At 31.9% G+C, this 20,782-nt stretch overlaps 1 protein-coding gene across 1 annotated transcript in view; it reads right to left on the reverse strand.

The window, feature by feature from the left end:
* Positions 1 to 7,920: 7,920 nt before the first annotated feature.
* PGAP1 (post-GPI attachment to proteins inositol deacylase 1) overlaps positions 7,921 to 20,782 on the reverse strand; it is a gene marked incomplete at both ends in the record, with an annotated part of 61,927 nt that continues 49,065 nt past the window's right edge. Inside the window, 8 exons of the mRNA XM_084239221.1 lie at positions 7,921 to 8,059; positions 9,148 to 9,252; positions 11,241 to 11,428; positions 11,893 to 11,943; positions 13,328 to 13,463; positions 14,351 to 14,548; positions 15,731 to 15,821; positions 18,110 to 18,203. Of these exons, the coding sequence (XP_084095347.1) occupies positions 7,921 to 8,059; positions 9,148 to 9,252; positions 11,241 to 11,428; positions 11,893 to 11,943; positions 13,328 to 13,463; positions 14,351 to 14,548; positions 15,731 to 15,821; positions 18,110 to 18,203 (1,002 nt within the window). The remainder of the gene's footprint in view (positions 8,060 to 9,147; positions 9,253 to 11,240; positions 11,429 to 11,892; positions 11,944 to 13,327; positions 13,464 to 14,350; positions 14,549 to 15,730; positions 15,822 to 18,109; positions 18,204 to 20,782) is intronic.

Consider the following 20,782-nt stretch of genomic DNA (forward strand, 5'->3'; position numbering starts at 1 on the left):
CACATGTTTTTGTTCACCAAATTTATTGTTGAACACTCAAAACATCAAATTATGGCAGACAGGTTAAAAAGAAAGCACCAAAAATTGCTACACATTAATACCTGAGCAGAGACTGAAGGCAAATATTCATCTATTAAACCTTACACCATAATATTGAAACACAGATAAAAACACAACACTCGACAGAGTACAATAAACAGCACTTTTTTTTGTGAATTACAACCAGTTAAATGCAATGTTAATTACCCCATACAAAAAAATGCAAAAAAATTTACACATAAATGTATTTAATACACCATACATTGTACAAATTCTGGAGGAGAACATGCATACTTAAATGGAAAGATCTGCAAGGTGACAATTATTTTTCAGAATATAATATTAGACAAGTTCCTTTGCACTGTTAAGTACTGTTACTATGCACTGTATTTTTCAGATGAGAACAAAATTATCAATTTGCAAATAAATGATTACTGAGTCTATCTCAGAATAAGACATAGCTTTTCCTCTACAAACTTATAACCATAATACACAAACTAATGCAGGTTAATAGCTATGTATTTTAATTTATAACATAACCTTATCCAAACTACTTCCATCTCAATTTGACCATGCTTAAGGAAAAACATGTTTTCTTTCTACACATTTTTAGAGAAACCTATATTTTGGGGGGAGAGGTAGTGGAGGTGAAATGGGAAGAGAGAAATGTGTTGAGTTTGTGTTCAAAGTTGAAACTGAAAAATATACAACAAATTCTGAATACACATCTTTTAGAAGAGACCTGGATTGTCACATAAATGGAATAATTTGCGTTAATAGAAATTATATCTGCTCTTTGAAATAATCACAGTAAAAGCCACAAATCTTTACATTAAACAAATTAGAGCCAGTTCTCCCTTAATAGCTTAAAAATAGAAAGAAAAAAGGGAGGGAAATAAGGTTTAAAAATATACTACATGAATCTGATTTTACTTTAATTACTGAAAATCATTGTTGGGTAATCTGACTTTGTTTGATATATAAATACACAAGCTTCAATATAGTTCTTAGGGAAAAAGTACAGGTCTTAAGGAATAGTTCATATCTTTGACAAATCATTAAAAGGACAAGTACATTTGAAGAGAAGTTTTCCCATGTGTAATAAGGTCAGAACGTAAGTGCCACCACCTTCTCCTAAAATAAATTTCAGAAAATGTAAGTCAATTTAATTTGAAATGAGAACTCTGGAAATTAAAAGAAGTCTCTAGAGCAATAGTTCCAAAAACACTAAGGGGAATGAATACTGGTCAACTTTTATTTTAGAACTTTACTTCAAAGAAAAAGATTTAGAGCCAAATTGAGAAGACCACCCATTATCAAATATAATAGGTACAAAATTGCAGGGCATTCCTTCATCATTTTAAGGCACAATCTATTTTATCCCAAACGACTATAAGTTCAAGGTCACAGTGATAACACACACTCAATTTTGGTCTGGTTTCTCATCGGTACATTGCTACATTTATAGTTAGTCATAAGTTTAAGAAACTGTAAAACAATCACTTCAAAATAACTTTTAAGTCATTTTTATATTTCTTAAAATGTAAATATACAATTTTCTAATTTATATACAGTAAAAATTGGAGTTTTTTTCCTCTTTATAGTAGAGAATAAGGTTATCTCTACCAAAATACCAACAAATATATATTTGATTATATACAAAGCATGGTTGTGTTAAATACAGGCATCTCCTACTACTTAGGATGAAATCATTCAACACAAAGGACAAACTCATTCCCAAATACAATGTCCACTGAAATTTTAGGGTTATACATCATCTTTTCACTAATTTCATCCAAAGTCCCCATCAGATAGTTAGATAAAGTATCACTAAATCAAGGCGAAAAATTTTAGTATTTGGCTTTCTGTTACCTCTTAACTTTCAAGGGTACTTATGCAAACTACATCAATTATCGGGCACAGAAACAGTAAGTCACATTAAATGATGAAAAAGGATATAATATGAGGGACTGAAATTCCCTTTGAGAATTTCTAAAAAGGAGAAATTAAAGAATCTCAATCATAAAATATATGCTTTTGATAATATTTACTTATGTGTACTACTTTAGGTTCTAGTGGATAATTTTCTTCTATGAGACATGTCACTATATAAAGGGACTGGATGGAAATATGTAAACAAAAGAAATTCCACAATAAACTTCCTATTACATAAATGAGAGACACCCGTACTAAAAATGATCTGTGCAAAAAATACTTAAGGTTTTACATCACAAAACAAATCTGAAGGAAGGTAACTTCAATTAATTACTTATTATTGTTGGGTTTACCCAATAAAATCAGAGAACATTTTCCACAAATCAGAAAAAATAGAATATACTATGGTATAAGTCTTAAATATTTTCAAACAAAAATTAAGGTATGGAATATAAGTTTTGATCACTTACAAATTTAATATACATCCTAGATGAAAAACACTGAAAAGATTAGTTTTGCTTTAATCCCAATATACTAGAAAAGTTCATTGGCACAAATATCAAGAGGTATTTTATAGTTTTGTTTAGCTTTGGTGGCAAAGTGTATTTTGCTAACCATATAAATACAGTTAATTTTCCAATGTAGAATTTTATGTTAAAAAAGGAATTTAAATATATTTTCTCTGAAAAAAGGGATGTAAGAAGTTCAATTAAAATTCAAAACAAGTATAACATGAAATACAAAACATTCCTATTATTTAGGCTTTTGAACTGTTAATAGTTCTATGGTTTGTCTATAAATCTTTTGTTAGGAACATTACTACTAAATCATATTAAAAACCAAAATAACACTAAAAGAATAGCATATGAACTTTACAAAAATGGCTACTTTTAGACTGCTTACCAAGACTAGTATTCAAATATGCAAACAAATGTTTAACACTAATCAAAATACACCAAAGATACAGTTTTCATAAGTGTTCAAAGTTACAATGTACAGAATGAACACAGAATAATTCTGACACATAAATATATATATATATATATATAAATATCCTATACAAAGTCATCAGAAATTAACTGGTTACATGATATTTCAAAACAGTCATTTTTGGCAATATAATGCGCCAAACACTTCAAGAAAGTACTGTACTTGATTTAAAAATTTTCAACCATTAGACAATGTAATCAACATGTAGCTTAGACTATCATCTAACCTTGAAAAACATATGCTATGAATTAAGGTGCACTGTTACATTTATACCGTTAATGGAAAAAATCAGTCTACTTTCAAATTTTATTCCATGCTGAAAACTAAGATATTGATATATAAAACTCAGTCTTCTGTACTCATAATTTATCAAAAATGTAAAATATTGAGCATTTACAAGTACATATTCAGATTTAGATTACTGAGCTGTCTTTTCTTTCCTATCATCCTTATTGTACTCACCACCACAATCAGGCTTAGCACATTTATTACCCCAAGAAGAAACCCCATACGCCTTAGTCATTTCTCCCATCTACCCCTAATACACACACACACCACCACTACCACCACCACCATCCTCTCTGCCCCTACTAATCTGTTTTCTGTCTCTATGGATTTGCCTGTTTTATACACAATATAAATGAGATAATTCAGTATGTGGTTCTTGGTGACTAGGTTCTTTAATTTAGCATGTTGTCAAGGCTTTTCTGTGTTATAGCATGTAAGAGCTTTTAAACAAAACCACATTGTAAACAATAATCTTTCTCCATCTCCCTTGAGATGTCTGTCTCTCAAGCAAATGATTAAACTCTGTATTCTTTCATGGAGGAAAAAAATAAGTAAAGATACTAGTACCCTCACAGAGTTTCTATTTCCTTAGGCTGTTAAAACTTTGTGAAAGGATGCATGAGTAACATGTATAAGTAAACAATTTTATAGAATTTAACATGTTGTTCTTTGTTCAAAAAGATTGGGACAAAATTTCAGCTCCAATCATCTTACTACTTTGTAAAAGTCTCTTCTACATTTGCCTATGTATTAAGGAAGTTTCCTCTCAGAGTCTAATTTCATAATACAAAGATAATTTTGTTGCTTCCTTGGTCCTGGGGAACTTTAAGCTCTCCAAGTTGACTTTCTCCCAAAACTTCACAAGGTATCTTGTTTCCTATGGCATATAAATTCATAAATCTAAAACACCGAGAAAACTAAAGTGATCATGGAAAATAATCAAATGCCTCATTGTAGAAGATCCCAACATATTTCACTTTAGCCAAATGATTTTAGTAACAAGCTGCTATAATAAAATAGCAAACATAGCACTCTGGAGTTTTGCACTATACCTCATACTAAGGCAAGATATCACACTAATTTAGACCTAATGCCTAAGATGAAAATAAAGGTCAGCAGAATTATCTGAGGATTGAGGAAACTAAAAATTTAATTTTATTTCCTTTTATTTTCATTGTCCACATTCTGTAAGAGGTACTAAGAGCAGAGAGGTGAAATGAATAAACTATACTATGAGTGAAAGTCTTGAAGAGTTAAAAAAGCATATGAACAAATCAGATAATCTGCCTTATATAAGAATGTGGGGTGGGGTGGGGGAGTGGAAAAGTGTTCCTTCCACATGAGTGATAGGATAACCAATAACATTTATGAGGCCTACTATAGTCCTTTACTTCTTTCTCCTTACTGTATAATCATGTAGGTAACATACTATATATAGTTCAATCAAGAAAAAGTACTCCATTATATACATCTGAATTTATCTGACAAAAACATGAAAAAAAAACACCAAGCAAAATATGATTAATATATATTGAGGAGACTGAAAATAAGGGTTAACCAGGCACAGTGTTTTTTTTTTAGAACTACTGTTTTAGATATTTTCACTCTGGTGACAACCAAGGAACAAGTTGGAAACTTATTTAATTTCTGGTGTGAAAAAGACCCAGAAAATAATTTCCATTATCAGCTCCAAGTTTTAATAGTAACTCCATAGGAAGCTTTAAAAACACTGAAAGTATTCAGTATTTTCCTGTCCAATTTATATTTGATCTAATTATCAACAATGGGTTTCCAAAAGAATTTGCATTAAGTTTAAAACTTACTCAAAAGTCAACAAATACAAAAATGTTTTAATAGTAGAGCTCAGAAGTTTGCTGAATTAGATAATCCCTAAGTGGCAAAAAGCAGTGTAAGTTTTAGTAACATTGCTAATAAATCTATGCTGGATTATAAGTATTTCAGAAACAATGTATAACTTAAAGACAAAAGGACAATTTCTCAAGTCATACAAACATCTTCAGATGAACCTAACTTCCTATCTCTGGTAGTGATAAGGGTTTAAAGTGCGTCAATACTTGATGAAGACCCTGTCAAAATGTATGCACAAAAGATTGCATTTATTTGCATATAATGGCTAAAGACCCAATTACTGATATTTATAAAATGTTTAATAAGTATCATTTTATAGTCTTGAAGTGAAATAATTTGTTGGAATAAGACTTTAGGTCTTGGCAACTACATACACATTAAAATATTTCAGTGTGAGTATGTGTACCTAGTCTGCTGCTTTTAATAAATTATGCATAAAGTTTATAATATATATTAATATAGCTGAAATTATATAATCAATAAAATAACTCTATTTTTATTTTAAAAACACAAGAAAAAAAATTAAAAGCTAAATGTACTACTCACAGATGAGAAATTTAAAAGTTTTATTTTATTCATGAGCAGTACCAAGTGAACAAGGAGACTGGAGATCGCATAAATACGATTATCAATTGGTGTCAATAGAAGATCTAAATTAATGAATTTTCTAAGTTCTTTTTGTATATGAACCTACGTTAAATTCAGAAATAGTTAATGGACACATTTAATCTATAACTTGAAAGGTAACTATAATACTGATGGGGGTAAAAATTACATTTGAGAGTGCACCTTAAAAGTTACCATCAGACACTCAATTTTTATATGTAAGATAATGAACATTAACTAGACTAACTGTGATCATTTTGCAATGAATTGTTATGTTGCACACCTGAAATCAGTACATGTCAATTATGGCAAAAAAAAATCATCCTGAATAAAAAAGGTACCATGTGTATAAAAGTTGCTTATGAGTCTATGTATAGCTAAACATAGGCAGATGTGTCCTTATTTAAATATGAATGTGGTATGCCATGGGAAAAGTGTGTAATATAGTAACCTCTCTTCCAGACACTGAACATACAAGTATTTTACCCCTTTTGCTTCTTCTCTCAAACAAGTGCTTGATATATCTGCCATGTCTACTATGAGGTTATAATACTTCCCTCTAATGCTCTCAGTAAGTGAAAATATGAATATTGAATAATAGGCATGAAGTTGGGAAAGACAACAATGAAATCAAACAAACTTACAACCCTCAGAGGTAATAATAATAGCAAGACTCTTCAACTGACAGTACCAAGGTCCTGAGGAACAACGAGAAGTGGGGTAACCCTTCCTAGGCAGTAAAGTGGGGGTAACCCTCTATATAGGCAGTAACAGCTGAGAGATTGAAATGGAATCCTGATGCAAAGACATCAGGACATCTGGTCCTCTAGGACATCTCTGGGTAGTAACAAGGTTACAAGCAAGTTCACCACAAATGTAAATTACTGGACTTAATAAGGACTTTACTTGAGAGGTTTTGGGGGTTTACAACATACTCGTTTAAAGGAAGGGCTCTATGAGCTAGGTATACTTCAGTCAGAGTTCACTCTCTGAAGGCAAAGATATCCTTGCTCTATTAACTAGTTCCTACTCTTTTGTAGTAGAAAGTGAGCTGAAATTTAAAATGAAATAGAAATATTACTCTCAATCTGTGAAATAGCAATCACCTTGATTAAAAATTAAGATTCCACTGTTAAACCTAGTGGTTAAGCTTCAAATTTATTCAGGAATACTATTTATTTTTATGCTATTAATGGGATAATGGTTTCTCTACCATTAATTCATTAATAGGATAATTTCATATGTTAAATGTGGTACTGCACTTACTCATGATGCTTTTTATCCTCACAATGGCCAAAAATTAAGCAAACTTAGAGTTTTTTTCTGACCATTAGAGTTTAGTTATTTTAATGATCCATCAAGACTTGAGGCACTTTTGGCAACCATGGGTCAATGAATTAAATAAAATGACATAGAGACTGAACAACTGAACTACTTCACTGTCATTAAATATCTGAGAATTTTTTTTAATTTAATAATATATCTTAGTAGTCTTCTGATAGTAACCAAAAATACAAAATAAGATTCCCATATGAAAGGTAACAAATTTCATTAGGTTTTGAATTTGAAAGATGTTTTTATCCATCAGTCTTGCACTGGTTACCAGGAAAAGATATTTTCTTATAATTAAAAGTTATATTTTCATAGATGTAAAAAAAAAAAAAACCTAAGACTTACTTTGTTTACTGTGGCTGCCAAAACTGACCAAAGATTTTAGGTAGCTATTTCATTTTGAGGAATAAATAGTTGTGGGTTTCATCATTCCTTTAGGACTTCTCAATATGTATACAGTAGCAAATGCAGTTACCCACTTTTCAGAGGAAAGTTTGAAAAAATGATCAGAATGCTTGAGGTGAGACTACAAACAATGTTACATTCACTTGAGTGTTTAGGACAAGACCCCCACTATACTCGAGTAGACTAGGTGATATGCAGAGGAGTTCTCAATGATAGCGGCCACCAAAAACTTTTCTAATTTTTCAAAAATAACTAGTACACAGATGCCTTACCACAAAACAAAACCATGCTTCAACTGTTTCCTCAAGCATTACAAAACTAATTTCATATATTCAATATTGTAAAAATAGATGTGTCTTCTCGAAAGGACCGGCTTGTCCACACTGATGGATCTGTGCGTTTGCTCTCAACTCTAGTCTTAAGGCATGTAACATCTTTATCTTCCTTAAATCCAATTTACATAAAGTTGCATAGTGCATGGAGTAAAAGGGGGATAAAGATAAAACACGGAACCCGGTATAAGTGTGCTGACCCAAAAGCAATCACACCAACAGCCAGAGGAAGTGGAAATTGTGACGCAGTCTTCAACAATTTACTGTGAAGAGACAGAGAAAGACACATTATGTAAATTACACTGGAAGCAAAAACAGAATGTCAATCTTAAGTATAGTTTTGAGAAAGTGGTTTCAGATGAAATAAATTTTCATATAATGAATTTAACTGTCCATAATATTTACAAAGGTCAATACAAGTCCTATTTTGGCTAGAATAGAGAAAAATATTTCGATAATAACTATTTGTGTTTAGTCTTTTAAATTTTAACAACGAAAAACACTAGTTGGATTTTTATTCAATAATTCTATCTCCTGAAATTTATCTGAACAAAGCTAATTAATACATTAGACAACCTAGTCCATGGTTTCTCTTCCTGCAATTTCAGTTACCCATGGTCAACTGAGGTCCAAAAGTATTAAACACAGTAAGATATTTTAAGAGAGAGAGATACCACATTTCTATAGAGTACATTTTGTAAGTATTCTATTTGGTTATTATTGTTGTTAATTTTTTACTGTACCCATTTATAAATGAGACTTTATCATAAGTATGTATGTATAGAAAAAAAAAACAGTGTAATACAGGATTTGGAATTATTCTTAATTTCAGGTATCCACTAGGGGTCTTGGAACATAGCTTCTGTGGGATAAGGGGTGAAATTTTCAGTTGATTTTTACCAGAAATCAAGTGAAAAGATTCCATGAGTAAACAGTTGGTGAATGAAAAGCCAAGTTATATTATGAGTTTTAAACATGTACATAAGTAGACTTATATACCATCATCCAGCTTCAAAAGTCATGAAGTCATGACTAACTTACTTCACCCTATATTCCTTTTTATTCATCTGCATTCTTGCTTTTGGGAAGCAAATTTTAGACATCACATCTTTAAAAAGTTAACTTTTTAAAGAAAAAAAGACTTATAGCTTAACAAGTAAAATCCATAATCAAGAAAGCAAGCATAATACACTAACATAAACTGTACTTAGATATGAATCATAATTAGTATTATGGCCTTACTTTTAGAATAGTTTACATAATTAGGAATAAAGAACATGCTTAGACATAAGAGATAAAGTGATAATAGACTAGGAACAGGTATGAAAAAATCGAAGATTAAATACTATACCTTGATTTTATTGAAACAGTGTAAGTGTTTCCTAAAACTGCCACAGTTGGAATAAGGACAAATGCTAAAGGTTTACATGGGTCAGGATTAAGTTTAAAGTAATACCTGTTTCAAGGAGAGAAAAAAAAGAAATCAATCAGCAAAACATACAAAAACATACAAAACAACAAATTTCAAAACATTCCAGTAATAATATGGATATGAGAGCTCTAAAAAGGTTATGAAATCTTTAATAAATAATTTTTGCTATAGGTCATCTTTATACCAAAATTTTTACATGGACAATTATGTTCAGAAACTACTAAAGGAAATAAAAATATACAACATGAAAGCAATTCCTTTTTCTAACAGGCATATACCTGCAAGGACATATAAAAATGTTTTCATAAAGTAAATCATTTTAAAAATATTAAGGCTGCACTATTTTAAAAAATGAAAAAATATATATGTAAAGCATTGTCTCTTATAGTTTTAAAATTCAAATTCTCATCTCTTGCATTCACTAACAATGAGATCTCTATAACCTTCAGAATCATAAATTTGTGTCTTCAATTTTCTCTTTAATATAGGAACAAGGGCCTCCCCGGTGGCGCAGCAGTTAAGCGCTGGGCTGCGAAGCTGCCCGCAGCCTCTGCAGCGCCAGTTCGATCCCTGGCCACCGGGTGAGGGTCCCACATGACGCGCAGACCTCTCCTGCTGCCCGCTGCTCCCCTCAGCAGTGTACTTCGTCAGTCTGCCAGCTCTGCTCTACCCTCTGGCTCTGGTGAATTCTCTCAGCCTCCCGCGCTTCTGACTGTACCCAGTGCTTATATAAAATAAATGAATCTTTAAAAAAAAATGAAAAAAAAATAATATAGGAACAAAAATCTGGATCTTGACTAAAATGAGGGACAAAGAAATGACATTAACAACTTCTGATTTATTGAACTAATTTTGGTTTTGTAGACTTTTGCCAAAAAATTGCAACACTTAGATAACCTGAAAGCTTTATAATAAATATTTCTGAAAACTATATTGAGCAAAAAGGGCCATTACTTAAGTGAGATGATCTATTTATATTTTTTAACCAATTTACCAATGACTCAATAGTCTAGAAATAATCTTAAAGGCCATTTCCAGGCTCTCATTTTCCTAGGACATATGAGGTAAAAAAGCAATGACAGTTTTCACATCAATTCCAAAGAACACCTGCACCCCTATGTTTATAGCAGCACTGTTTACAATAGTTAAGCTTTGGAAACAACCCAAATGCCCAAAAATAGATGACTGGATTAAGAAGATGTGGTCCATATATACCATGGAATATTACTCAGCATTCAAAAAAGATAAACACATGCAATTTGCAGCAACATGGATGGCGCTGGAAGGGATCATGCTCAGCGAAATAAGCCAAAAAGAAAAAGAAAAATACCGGATGGTCTCACTCATAGCAGGAATCTAGAAAACTTAAATAAGGGACCAGGAAAATGAATAACTATAAGAAAGTGAAAATCAAAATCAACAAAAAACTATGAACCAGAGACACTTTTAGGGGGGCAGGGGCGGGAGGGGAGGGATTGGGGCCAGAATGGGGGGGCTGCAATTGTATGGGGAATATAAAAATAAAATTTATTATTTAAAAAAAATATTTTATTAAAAAAAAAAAGCAATGACAGTTTTCAGTAGTAAAATAATAATCATTAATTTTAGTTCCATGTGTAGTACACATTATCAAAGTACACATTTTTTCATTAGTAGTATTTTAAAATGTAAGCATTTTCTTCCCCCAAATTTAAGAAAACAAAATTGATCATGAATTGTGAACAACTTCAGTCAACAAAGTACAATTTCACATATGCTTTGATTCAAAGAAGGTTAAAGGTAAAATTCAATATATTCTCTATTTGGGGGGAAGATTTTTCAGGAAGTTTGTATTCCCAAAGTTTCTACTTTTATGGTTAGAGAGAAAATGTGAACAAATTGAATATAAAACTCAGGCAACATAACTGCCTACTTTTGAGGAAGTTTTAAGGACCACTTAACCCAGCAAGTCTCTACTTGCAGATATTTATTGTTTGAACCATATAAAGTATAATTATATAAATAAAACGCACCTAAGATTCTTTAACCAATAAATTAAAGATGGCATACTGAGTAACACAATCCATGTTAGTAAGTTAATCACAGTACTGTGCATGTGGAGACTATCTTCAGCATCGCTGGCAGACAAATGAAGATTGTGTACTGTAGAGTCTTTATGGTGATTGGATTTTTTTTCACTTTTTCTAGAGTGTTTAGGATTCTATAAAGCAATGAAATGAAACAAGAAAATTAGTAAAAATTTAAGTTTACTGTTCTATTCAGAATCATACGCAATTACTTAACACTTAAATAAATACATTTTTCCACTACTGAATTGCTATTACTGAAACTATCCTGCTTAAAAGTACTTTGAAGCAGTTATAAAAATCTCATTCCTTTGACTTGCTACTCCATGACGGAGAACATATCATCTATGTAAGTATTACTTGAAGTAAAATTTAAAAGATAATTTGTAGTAACAAAAATAACACATGTACTGGCAAGGATCAAATGAAAATTCATCTAAATCTATTTTAGTATTCATTAGGTTCACTTTGCTTAAAGTTAGTTAAGTTTATAATATCTTTTAAATATTTTAAAATCCTAGATTTTAAAACAAAACTTTTACATTTTCCCAAATACTTCCTTATTAAAGTAATGTAGAGTGTTGAAAATAAAACATACCACAGGATGGCTATTTTTCAAAATTGTTATGCTGGCTTGCAGATGAACAATCTGAGAAAAAGAAATTTTTATTTTGAAACAAGAAACCAATTTCACTAAAATTGAGAGGTAGCATAATGTGAAATTTTAAAAATATAAACTAAAAATTCCCTTAAATATTTAAAAACATTATTTTAGAAAAGACACACAATAGCTACAAATGCTTGCAATATGCATTAAAAGACAAAAAATCACAAACTTTCAGTGTTAGAACCACAATATAAGTCTATATCTTTTACATTCTGTAAGCTGTTAGAATGATGCTCTGTTATAGTAAAGTGTCCTGGAGTCAAAATTTTGATAATATTTAAAATAGTATAAAAAGCTTAACTTGTTTAATATATTCTAAACCCTTACAAACCCTATTAACTATATGTGTTGGTAAAATGTTTCTAAGAACATGAGAAAGTTTGTAACTTTAGTAGGCTTCCTTAAGTATCTGAGAAATTTTTGCTTAGTCAGTTATTTTAAAAATCAATTTAAAAAACTGAAAATATATTTATAAATTCAAAAAGCTCTCAATAGTTTTTTTCTGATGGACATAAATTTTCTTGGAAAACTGAAAATCATCTATAATATGCATTTATTAGTGTTAAAAGCAGGAGCAAATAAACCCTTTGCTTAAACAAGGAAAAACTATTATCCATTCTAGTATCACCTTTCCCTACCTAAAAGTGAAGAGCATGCAGTCATATAACCTAGAATTTTCTGCAAAACTATTGGCCTTCTTTGACATATTTGTCACTTACTCAGTAAAATTATCATCCTAATTAATTTTATCATTGGTTTCGGAATCTTTAGCAACACTACTAATATTTTACATAATCTCAGCAAGATTGACAGCTTGATCATTCTGATGTTTTTTCTATTACGCATGTTCAAAGGCAGGTGTGCTATGGAAACAACCCAAATGCCCAAAAATAGATGACTGGATCAAGAAGATGTGGCACATATACACAATGGAATATTACTCAGCAATCAAAAAAGATAAACTCATGCAATTTGCAGCAACATGGATGGAGCTGGAAGGGCTCATGCTCAGCGAAATAAGCCAGAAAGAAAAACGTGTGAAATGTTTTTTAAAAAGTTAATATGACTAGCAAAAGCAAGAAGCAATGTGAAACAGAGTATATCTTTCCCCCTCCCTTTTTTTTAAACAAAGAAACCTAATTTAGATTAATAATTTCAGTTCTATAGTGAACTGAAATCTTAATAGCCAAGACGTTTTATAAAATAAACAAGCAAAAAACTTTATACTTAAACCTGTTAAATAGCAGAAGGTTACCATTATAGTAAATAGAATTTTCATTAACAATACCTATAGGAACTTTCCTATAAGAAATTCGATGCCTGTCCGCTACAAAGTCCAGTCATTTTGACTACTGACTTGACATACCTTAAACACATAATAAAGGTAAGTAAGAAGTATGGCAAATGCTCCACAAGTTGTCCAACTAACTATGATCAAAATAATTGTCAAACAGGGCAAATTTGGTGATAACATCTTGATATCTTTAGGAAGTTCAGAAGGCCTGGAATAACAAAAATAAAGCTTTTAAAAACAATTTAATAGTTACTTATACAGTCATAGATAGGAAGAAAACAATAATCTATCAGCCTCTCCTTATTAAAATGCAAGTGGCATACAGTAAGATATTTTTTACATAATGGCGAGGGATGATATAACTGACTTTAAGTTCTGATAATGCCTCTTCTATTTAGATATACCATGGCTTATATTTGTACTGCAGAAGAGAAAATGTTGCTAAAGATAGTCATTAATTATAGGCCCTATGACAGACATTTCTGAACTTGATAGGAGGGACAGTTTTCTATTTCTCAAAGTCTCTTGATTATTCAAAACCATGATGCTAATGTCAGAAGCACCTCAGAGGCATGGAAAAAGATCCTCTCTGTGACAGTAAAGCACATAATATGTCTGGTAAGGAGGAATGGCAATGGAAATTAGATCAGTGGTTTATCAGAAAAGCCTATCAGTAACCTACACTGCATCTTAGGCTTATAATAAAACTCTGTGCAATGTTTTAAATACATTTGATCCTCAACATCTCAATTAATCTTTTGTCTTTAGGTTTGATTGAAAGTCAGTATATAAAAGCATTATGAGAGAAATACTTTCTCCTTGAAAAGAGTTGAAACAGTGAAATTTAAAAATATGTGCTATTTATCAAAGCTTTTTGATTAACTCTTAAACACTAGGATCAAAATCAAATATAGCAAATAACTTGCAATAAATGGCTATCTTTGCAAAAATATAACACTGATTCATGTTTTTTTAGTTACACATCTCTCCTTAGAAATTATCAGTGAAAGAAAATTAATTTTAAGGCCCACTACAGAATATTATTTTTTTCTTAATTAAGAGCAACGAGAAAGATTTTAGTCATTTATTCTTTACCTTTTCAAAGCCAGCCACAATGAAGAAAGCAGTCTCACAGTTGTAGAAGAGAGTAGTCCACCCCAATAGGCAGTACATGTTCCAAATAGAAAGAGAATCAAGGAAACAAGGGGGAAACACATACTCTGACTAGTTAAAACGATGGCATCTAATTCTGGTAATAATAATACATCCCATAGTTCTTTAAACCATTTGTATCTGTGAATAAAAGATTACATAAAATTAAAAAATATCAATAACTGACATTCAACAATCTAGTATTTGAGGTCTCTGATCATTCACTGGAGTTCCTTAAGTTCTATGATGCTTAATTTATAATTATACTAGGAAACAAATTTCAGTTCTTGTAGGGAGAAAGTCATGATCTCCCAAGTGAGTGTCCTGATCTTCAAGGATCTGAGTCCTATGCAAAAATACAACTTTACTGTTCTCTACTGATCCTTTACTGAAGACATGTTAGAAAAGTTAAAAAGTTAAATAGAAAGCAAAAGTTAGAAAGTTAAAAGCTAATTGTAAGGACAGAAAAAAGTTGTAAGTGATGGTTCCTAACCAAAAGCCACAAAGTGTAAATAAATTAAGAATGAAATGTTAAGTAGGATAGAGAGATCTAAAATACATTTGGGAAGAAAAAGTGAACTAAGGCACTATTTCATCAAGAATAGGGGACTGTGGTGATGGTGCATGAGTGAATTGGTGAAGGAACTTCTATGGGTACTACACCTGAGGTGGGTAAAAGAAAGAAAAAACAAACATGGTTCAAAAATGAACAATGATGCAAAATATATATAAATTAAAAAATTAAAATAAATAAAATAAAAAATTACATTAAAAAATAACAATTTGTGATAGATACTCCTTCACAGGCTAGGGGTTAAGTCTCAGCACTATCAATGCTATCACCACTACGGCCAGAGTTCAATCCCTGGCTAGGGAGCTAACCCATGGCACAGCAGACCTCTCCTGTCTTGCCTGCTGCTCCCCTAAGCAGTGTATTTCAGCAAATCCTTCTGTTCTGCTCCCCACTGTCTCTGGTGAATGCTATTACTCCATCCCAGTTTTTCTATGCAAAATAAATAAATATTAAAAAAAAGAATATGGGATACTCGAAAATCAGGAACATTACATCTCTTTGCAAATGTTAAAGGCATGTTATATTTACATTTAAGTTTAGACTGATACAAGTTCAATAATTACTTTTGGAAAGGTTATACTAGGGAAGTAAATGTTGATATACTTATAAGGCCTTTGTCTAAGAGAAAAAATTCCACTTAACAGATCACATCAATTGCCATCAATCTGTATGAAAATTTATGCTTCATTTTGGAATTTAACAATGTTCCATATATAAAACAAAAGTAAAATCCTTACCATAAAACTTACCCCAAGAGAAATTTAATCATAATTACAAAAGGATCGACTTTGTATGGTTTGGCTTCTTTATCCAACATAGTAGCATATTCTAAGCAATGACCTGGTGATTAAAACAAATTATATGTAGTAGAAAATGCAAGGTAAGTTTGAGACATTTTATCTTGCATTGTCTGTAACAGTAACATATTTCATGTCCTAGAAAGCATGTGTCTTTATTACTATCTCAGAGACACGCCTCAAAAGATTAAAAAATATTGTAATTCAATGGTTCTCATAGAAGAGTACATATTCAATCACTTGTGAAACAAATTCAGAAAGCCAAGAGTGAGATTTCACCAAAGTTTGCTTTTTCTCAAAGTTCTACTGGTAATTTTTTTAAAAAGAACTTTACTGAGAAATAATTCTCATCACACACAATTCACCCATTTAAAGTGTGTGTAATTTAGTGGTTTTATCAGAGATGTTCATCCATTTCCATTATCCAGCAGAACATATTTATTACTGCTAGAAGAAATTATTCCCCAACACTCTATCTCCACTGCTTCTCCATTCCTAGGCAACCACTGATTTAATTTTTGTCTCGAAATATTGGCTTATGCTGAACATTTCATATAAATGGAATTATATATGTGGTCTTTTGGGACAGACTCCTTTCATTAGCATGGTCACAGCATTCATCATGCTATAGCATATTTTATTTATCCATTCATCAAATGACAGACACTTTGGTTATTTTCACTTTTTGGCTCTTATGGATTAGTGCTCCTCTGAACATTAGTTTAGAAGTTTAGTATGGGTGCATGTTTTCAGTATGCTTGGGTATACCTTGCTGAGTCATACAAAAACTATGCTTAACTAGTTGTTTGAGGAACTACCACACTGCTTTCCAAAGCAACTATTTCACTTCATATCCCAGTGTAGGAAGGTTCCAATTTCTCCCCATTATCATTAACACTGGTTATGATATGTCTTTTTGTTTTTTTATTACAGTCATTCTAATGAATATGATCCATAGATGATTTTTGATAACATTATTGCTTCAGAACTTTCTTTTAATTGTTTTGAGACCTAATCCATACTTAAATCCTCCAATTAGCCAATATGATCTATTCCTGGGGTTGCTGTGAAGTATCTAGATACAAATCTTCTATTTTTGAAAATCAATTATCAAGTCATTTGAAACTAAGAATGAGGTGTCTTGTTCAAACTTTCAAAATAAAAAAAAGACATTCAAATTCAGTTGATACCATATTGCCAGAATAATCTCTTAGATAAAAGGTTGGATCTGGGCAAATCACTTGAAAGCTGCTTCCTTTCTGGAATATAAGTTAGATCAGGTTAGAATGATCACTAAAGGCAGAAATGAAACTGTAAAAAGTCATGGAAGGAAGGAGTAGCTACAGAAGGATCTGGCAGGACTGAAATGGTGAGGGGGACTTTGGACTGCTTTTATCTTTAGCCCTACTCTCTTTTCCTACCTCTTATCTTCCTTGATTAGCATCTGAGTCCAACAAGAGTGTAAGTGTCTTATAAAGTTTAGGCTCCTGGGAAACTGTTCCAACTGCTATAATCGTGGAAGGGTTCCCCCCCAGCCAATGTACTGTAATTTCTGTATTTGCTTTAAATCTGTTCTCTACTCTTTACTTTGCTCTGAATTTTGAGAGGCTGACTTTTATGGACTAGCTTCTTGTTAAGTTCAGTGAATGAGAGGCACTGGCAGATATGAGGATGGAAGGAAATAAAGCTATTATTTCTCCACTTTTTCCCCTGCTGAGACACAGGCTGACTGACAGAGATTACAGCATTCCCATACGTATGTAGAGTTCCAGCTACAGTAACGTTGCCCTCTTCTACTGATCTCTAGGTTTGCTCCTTCCCTGGCTGATAACCAGGAATACTAGGTGGCTGTTGCTAATCTGGTACTTTATCATTTCTTATTGGTTTCCCTTAACTCTACATATACCTTTGAAATTGTCCCTTCTTTAAACTTTCAATCATTCCAGTCAATGTGCCAAGACCTAATTGCTACAGTCCAAATAGTATACTGAATGCTTACTATGTGCTTTGTATTATATTAGGCAGCAAAAATAGAACAGAGGACAAGACCCCTATCAATGAGTGTCTTCTTAAGGATTTCTCAGAATAGATGAAAGAAACTTTTGGCACAAGGGTATAAAATGGAGAAAACAAAAAGGCATTTCCTTGGGGAGCTCTTTAAACTGAAAGAATCTGAAAGCCTTGTATGCTTAAAGGTAATGAGTTGTGAATTTTTGTAAAAGTGGTATGTGCTCATTAGTTAAATGAAAGATAAAAAAGTAGTAATGCACCATTGAGGAACGAAGGAAGACAGGGAGGGAGGGACAGAGGAAGAAATAGAAAAATTCTTACCTGTTAAGAAAAGAGAGGATAACTGTCCTCCATAAGCAAGAAGAATGCTAGATACGACATAAGCAGGGACAGCTCCACCATGAAATCTCACAATCTGGAAAACAGACAAATCAACAGGCAACTTCTCAATAGTTGTGTTAGCGAAATATATGCACTTTCACATGGAATAAAAATATCATTCTTGACTTTATGCCTTTCCTGTGATGGCCACAGATATTTCCAGTAATGGGTATCAAAACTCTAATTAAAATACATGCTAAAAATACATGTTAAATATATGTTACAATACATGTTAAAAATATATAGTACATTAGAAATATGTTATCTGGATTTCATTAAAGCCATAATAAAGAGAATATATAACTGAGTAGCATATGCCAAATATCTTATATGCATCATCGCATGATCTCCTCCCCCAAATCCTTTGAAGTAGTTCTTATCCCTATTTTAACAGATGAAGAAATTTATCATTATCTGGATTAAACATATTCATTTGCACACTCATTTGCACTTAGAACATGATATGCTATCAAAAAATATTAGCCATTATTATTAAGCTTTTATGTTTCATTCTTTGGAAATCTTGTGGAATGGGATTTCACCACTACATCATAGTGCCTCAAATCACTTAACTGATTCAATCTCTAAAAAGCATTCAGTAGTCTACACTTACCCATAAGGAATATGTTCCACGATCCCTAATGGATGCCTGAAACCACCCAAACCCAATACACTGTTTTTCGTTATACATACATACCTATGATAAAGTTTAACTTAAAATTTAGACATAGTAAGAGATTAATAGCAATAACTTATAATAAAAATAGAAAAATTATAATACTATAATAAAAGTTACGTGAATATGACCTCTCTATTTCAAAATATTTACTGTATGTAATATTTTCAGACCATGGTTGATGACAGGGAACTGAAACTGAGTAATGTGAAACCATGATATGGTTTGTACATTTGTACAATAAAACAGAAACAAAGTGAGTGTTACAATCTTTTAAAGTTTAATTTTAAAGGAAATTTACTTTAGCTATGTTATCCATTCCACAGAAGTTTTAAGAAAATATATAGACTCCTCTGGCAATCTGATAAAAGCTATGGAAATGCATATTTAGACAAAATGTTGCATAACATTTCAGAAATTCAAGATCTCCTTGAACTTCCTCCATGGATCCTCAGGGTTAGATTCCTTACTTTGGAGTGTAACTTTACTTCTCAATAGTTGTGTGTCCTTGGTCAAGCACTTTACCCTTCCTTTTCCCTATGCCCCTATCTAAAAAATAATTGACATAAATAGCACTTACTTCACAGGGTATTCATTTGTGTATTAAATGTATTCATTTGTGTAAAGCATTTGGAGCATAACTGGCATGGGTAAGTTACCAGAAAATATTTGATGCTATTATTAACCTTTAATGCCCTTCCCTGTGTTTAGAATTATTTTTTTAGAAATCTTGTACAGAGTATTCTTAACATAAAATTTCTTTTCAGTGAATGTCACTGATTTAAGAATTAAATGTTATATTGGGCCACAGATACAGCTTTCAGACACATTTCATTTGGTTTAGTACCTGGCACAGTATTCCCTTACATTTTGAATTATATGCTAAAATTGAAAAATTAAATGATTTTGTGTAAAAATTCAGATTTCTAATTTCTCTTAAAATCTAAAGATTTGGCAACACTGCACTGATTCCTACAAATAATCTACTAGAGTTTATATAATTCTCCTGAGAAAGCACTTTTTCCTTATTTTTTTGTCCTCTCTTCCATTACAGTAGACTAGAGAATGTGTAGATGTTTCAGTGCCTTGTTGGTGAGTGTGATGTGGTAACATACACCTATAGTTCAAAATCAATACAATGCTATAAACCATGCAAAAAAATTGTATTAAAAAATAAAATATGCATTAGAAAAAAGACTGTAAATATACTATTCACTTTCCCTTTTTCCAAAAAAGATATTAATTTTAAAAAACATTATCTAACTAAAAACTAAACATGGTGGGCCTCCCTGGTGGCGCAGTGGTTGAGCGCTGGGCTGTGAAGCTGCCCGCAGCCTCTGCAGCGCCAGTTTGATCCCCGGCCACGGTCCCACATGGTGCGCAGACTTCTCCTGCCGCCCACTGCTCCCCTCAGCAGTGTACCTCGGTCCTTCTGCCTGTTCTGCTCTCCGCTCTGGCTCTGATGAATTCTCTCACCCTCCCGCACTTCTGACTGTACCCAGTGCTTGTATAAATAAATAAATAAATAAATCTTTAAAAAAAAAAAACAAAAACAACTAAACATGGTCCCAAGTGGTATCTTTATGCCTCTCCCAGTCTTCTGTGAGTGAATCACAACAGTGGAAAAGTGAATTATTTTTAAAGAGTAAAGAAGATACACAACTTCAATTCATTCTCCCTATAATTTGTTCTTAAGCTAAACTTTTAAACAAATATGAAGAACATTTTATATCTTTTCAATAATTTGAGGCCTTTGACATTTGAAAAAAGTAACTATACCTGTGATCCTAACAAAACCCACACATCCTCATTTCTAAGAAAAATTTGCAGTCAAAACAATAATATTAGCCTGCCCCTTTTTGGTGCACATATACCTATGCTTGATTATAGAGTATTAAGCTAAGTTGGCTTTTCTTGTCACTTATCTAAATTATGTA

This window comes from Talpa europaea, assembly GCF_964194135.1.
Source record: "Talpa europaea genome assembly, chromosome: 1".
Lineage (NCBI taxonomy): Eukaryota > Metazoa > Chordata > Mammalia > Eulipotyphla > Talpidae > Talpa > Talpa europaea.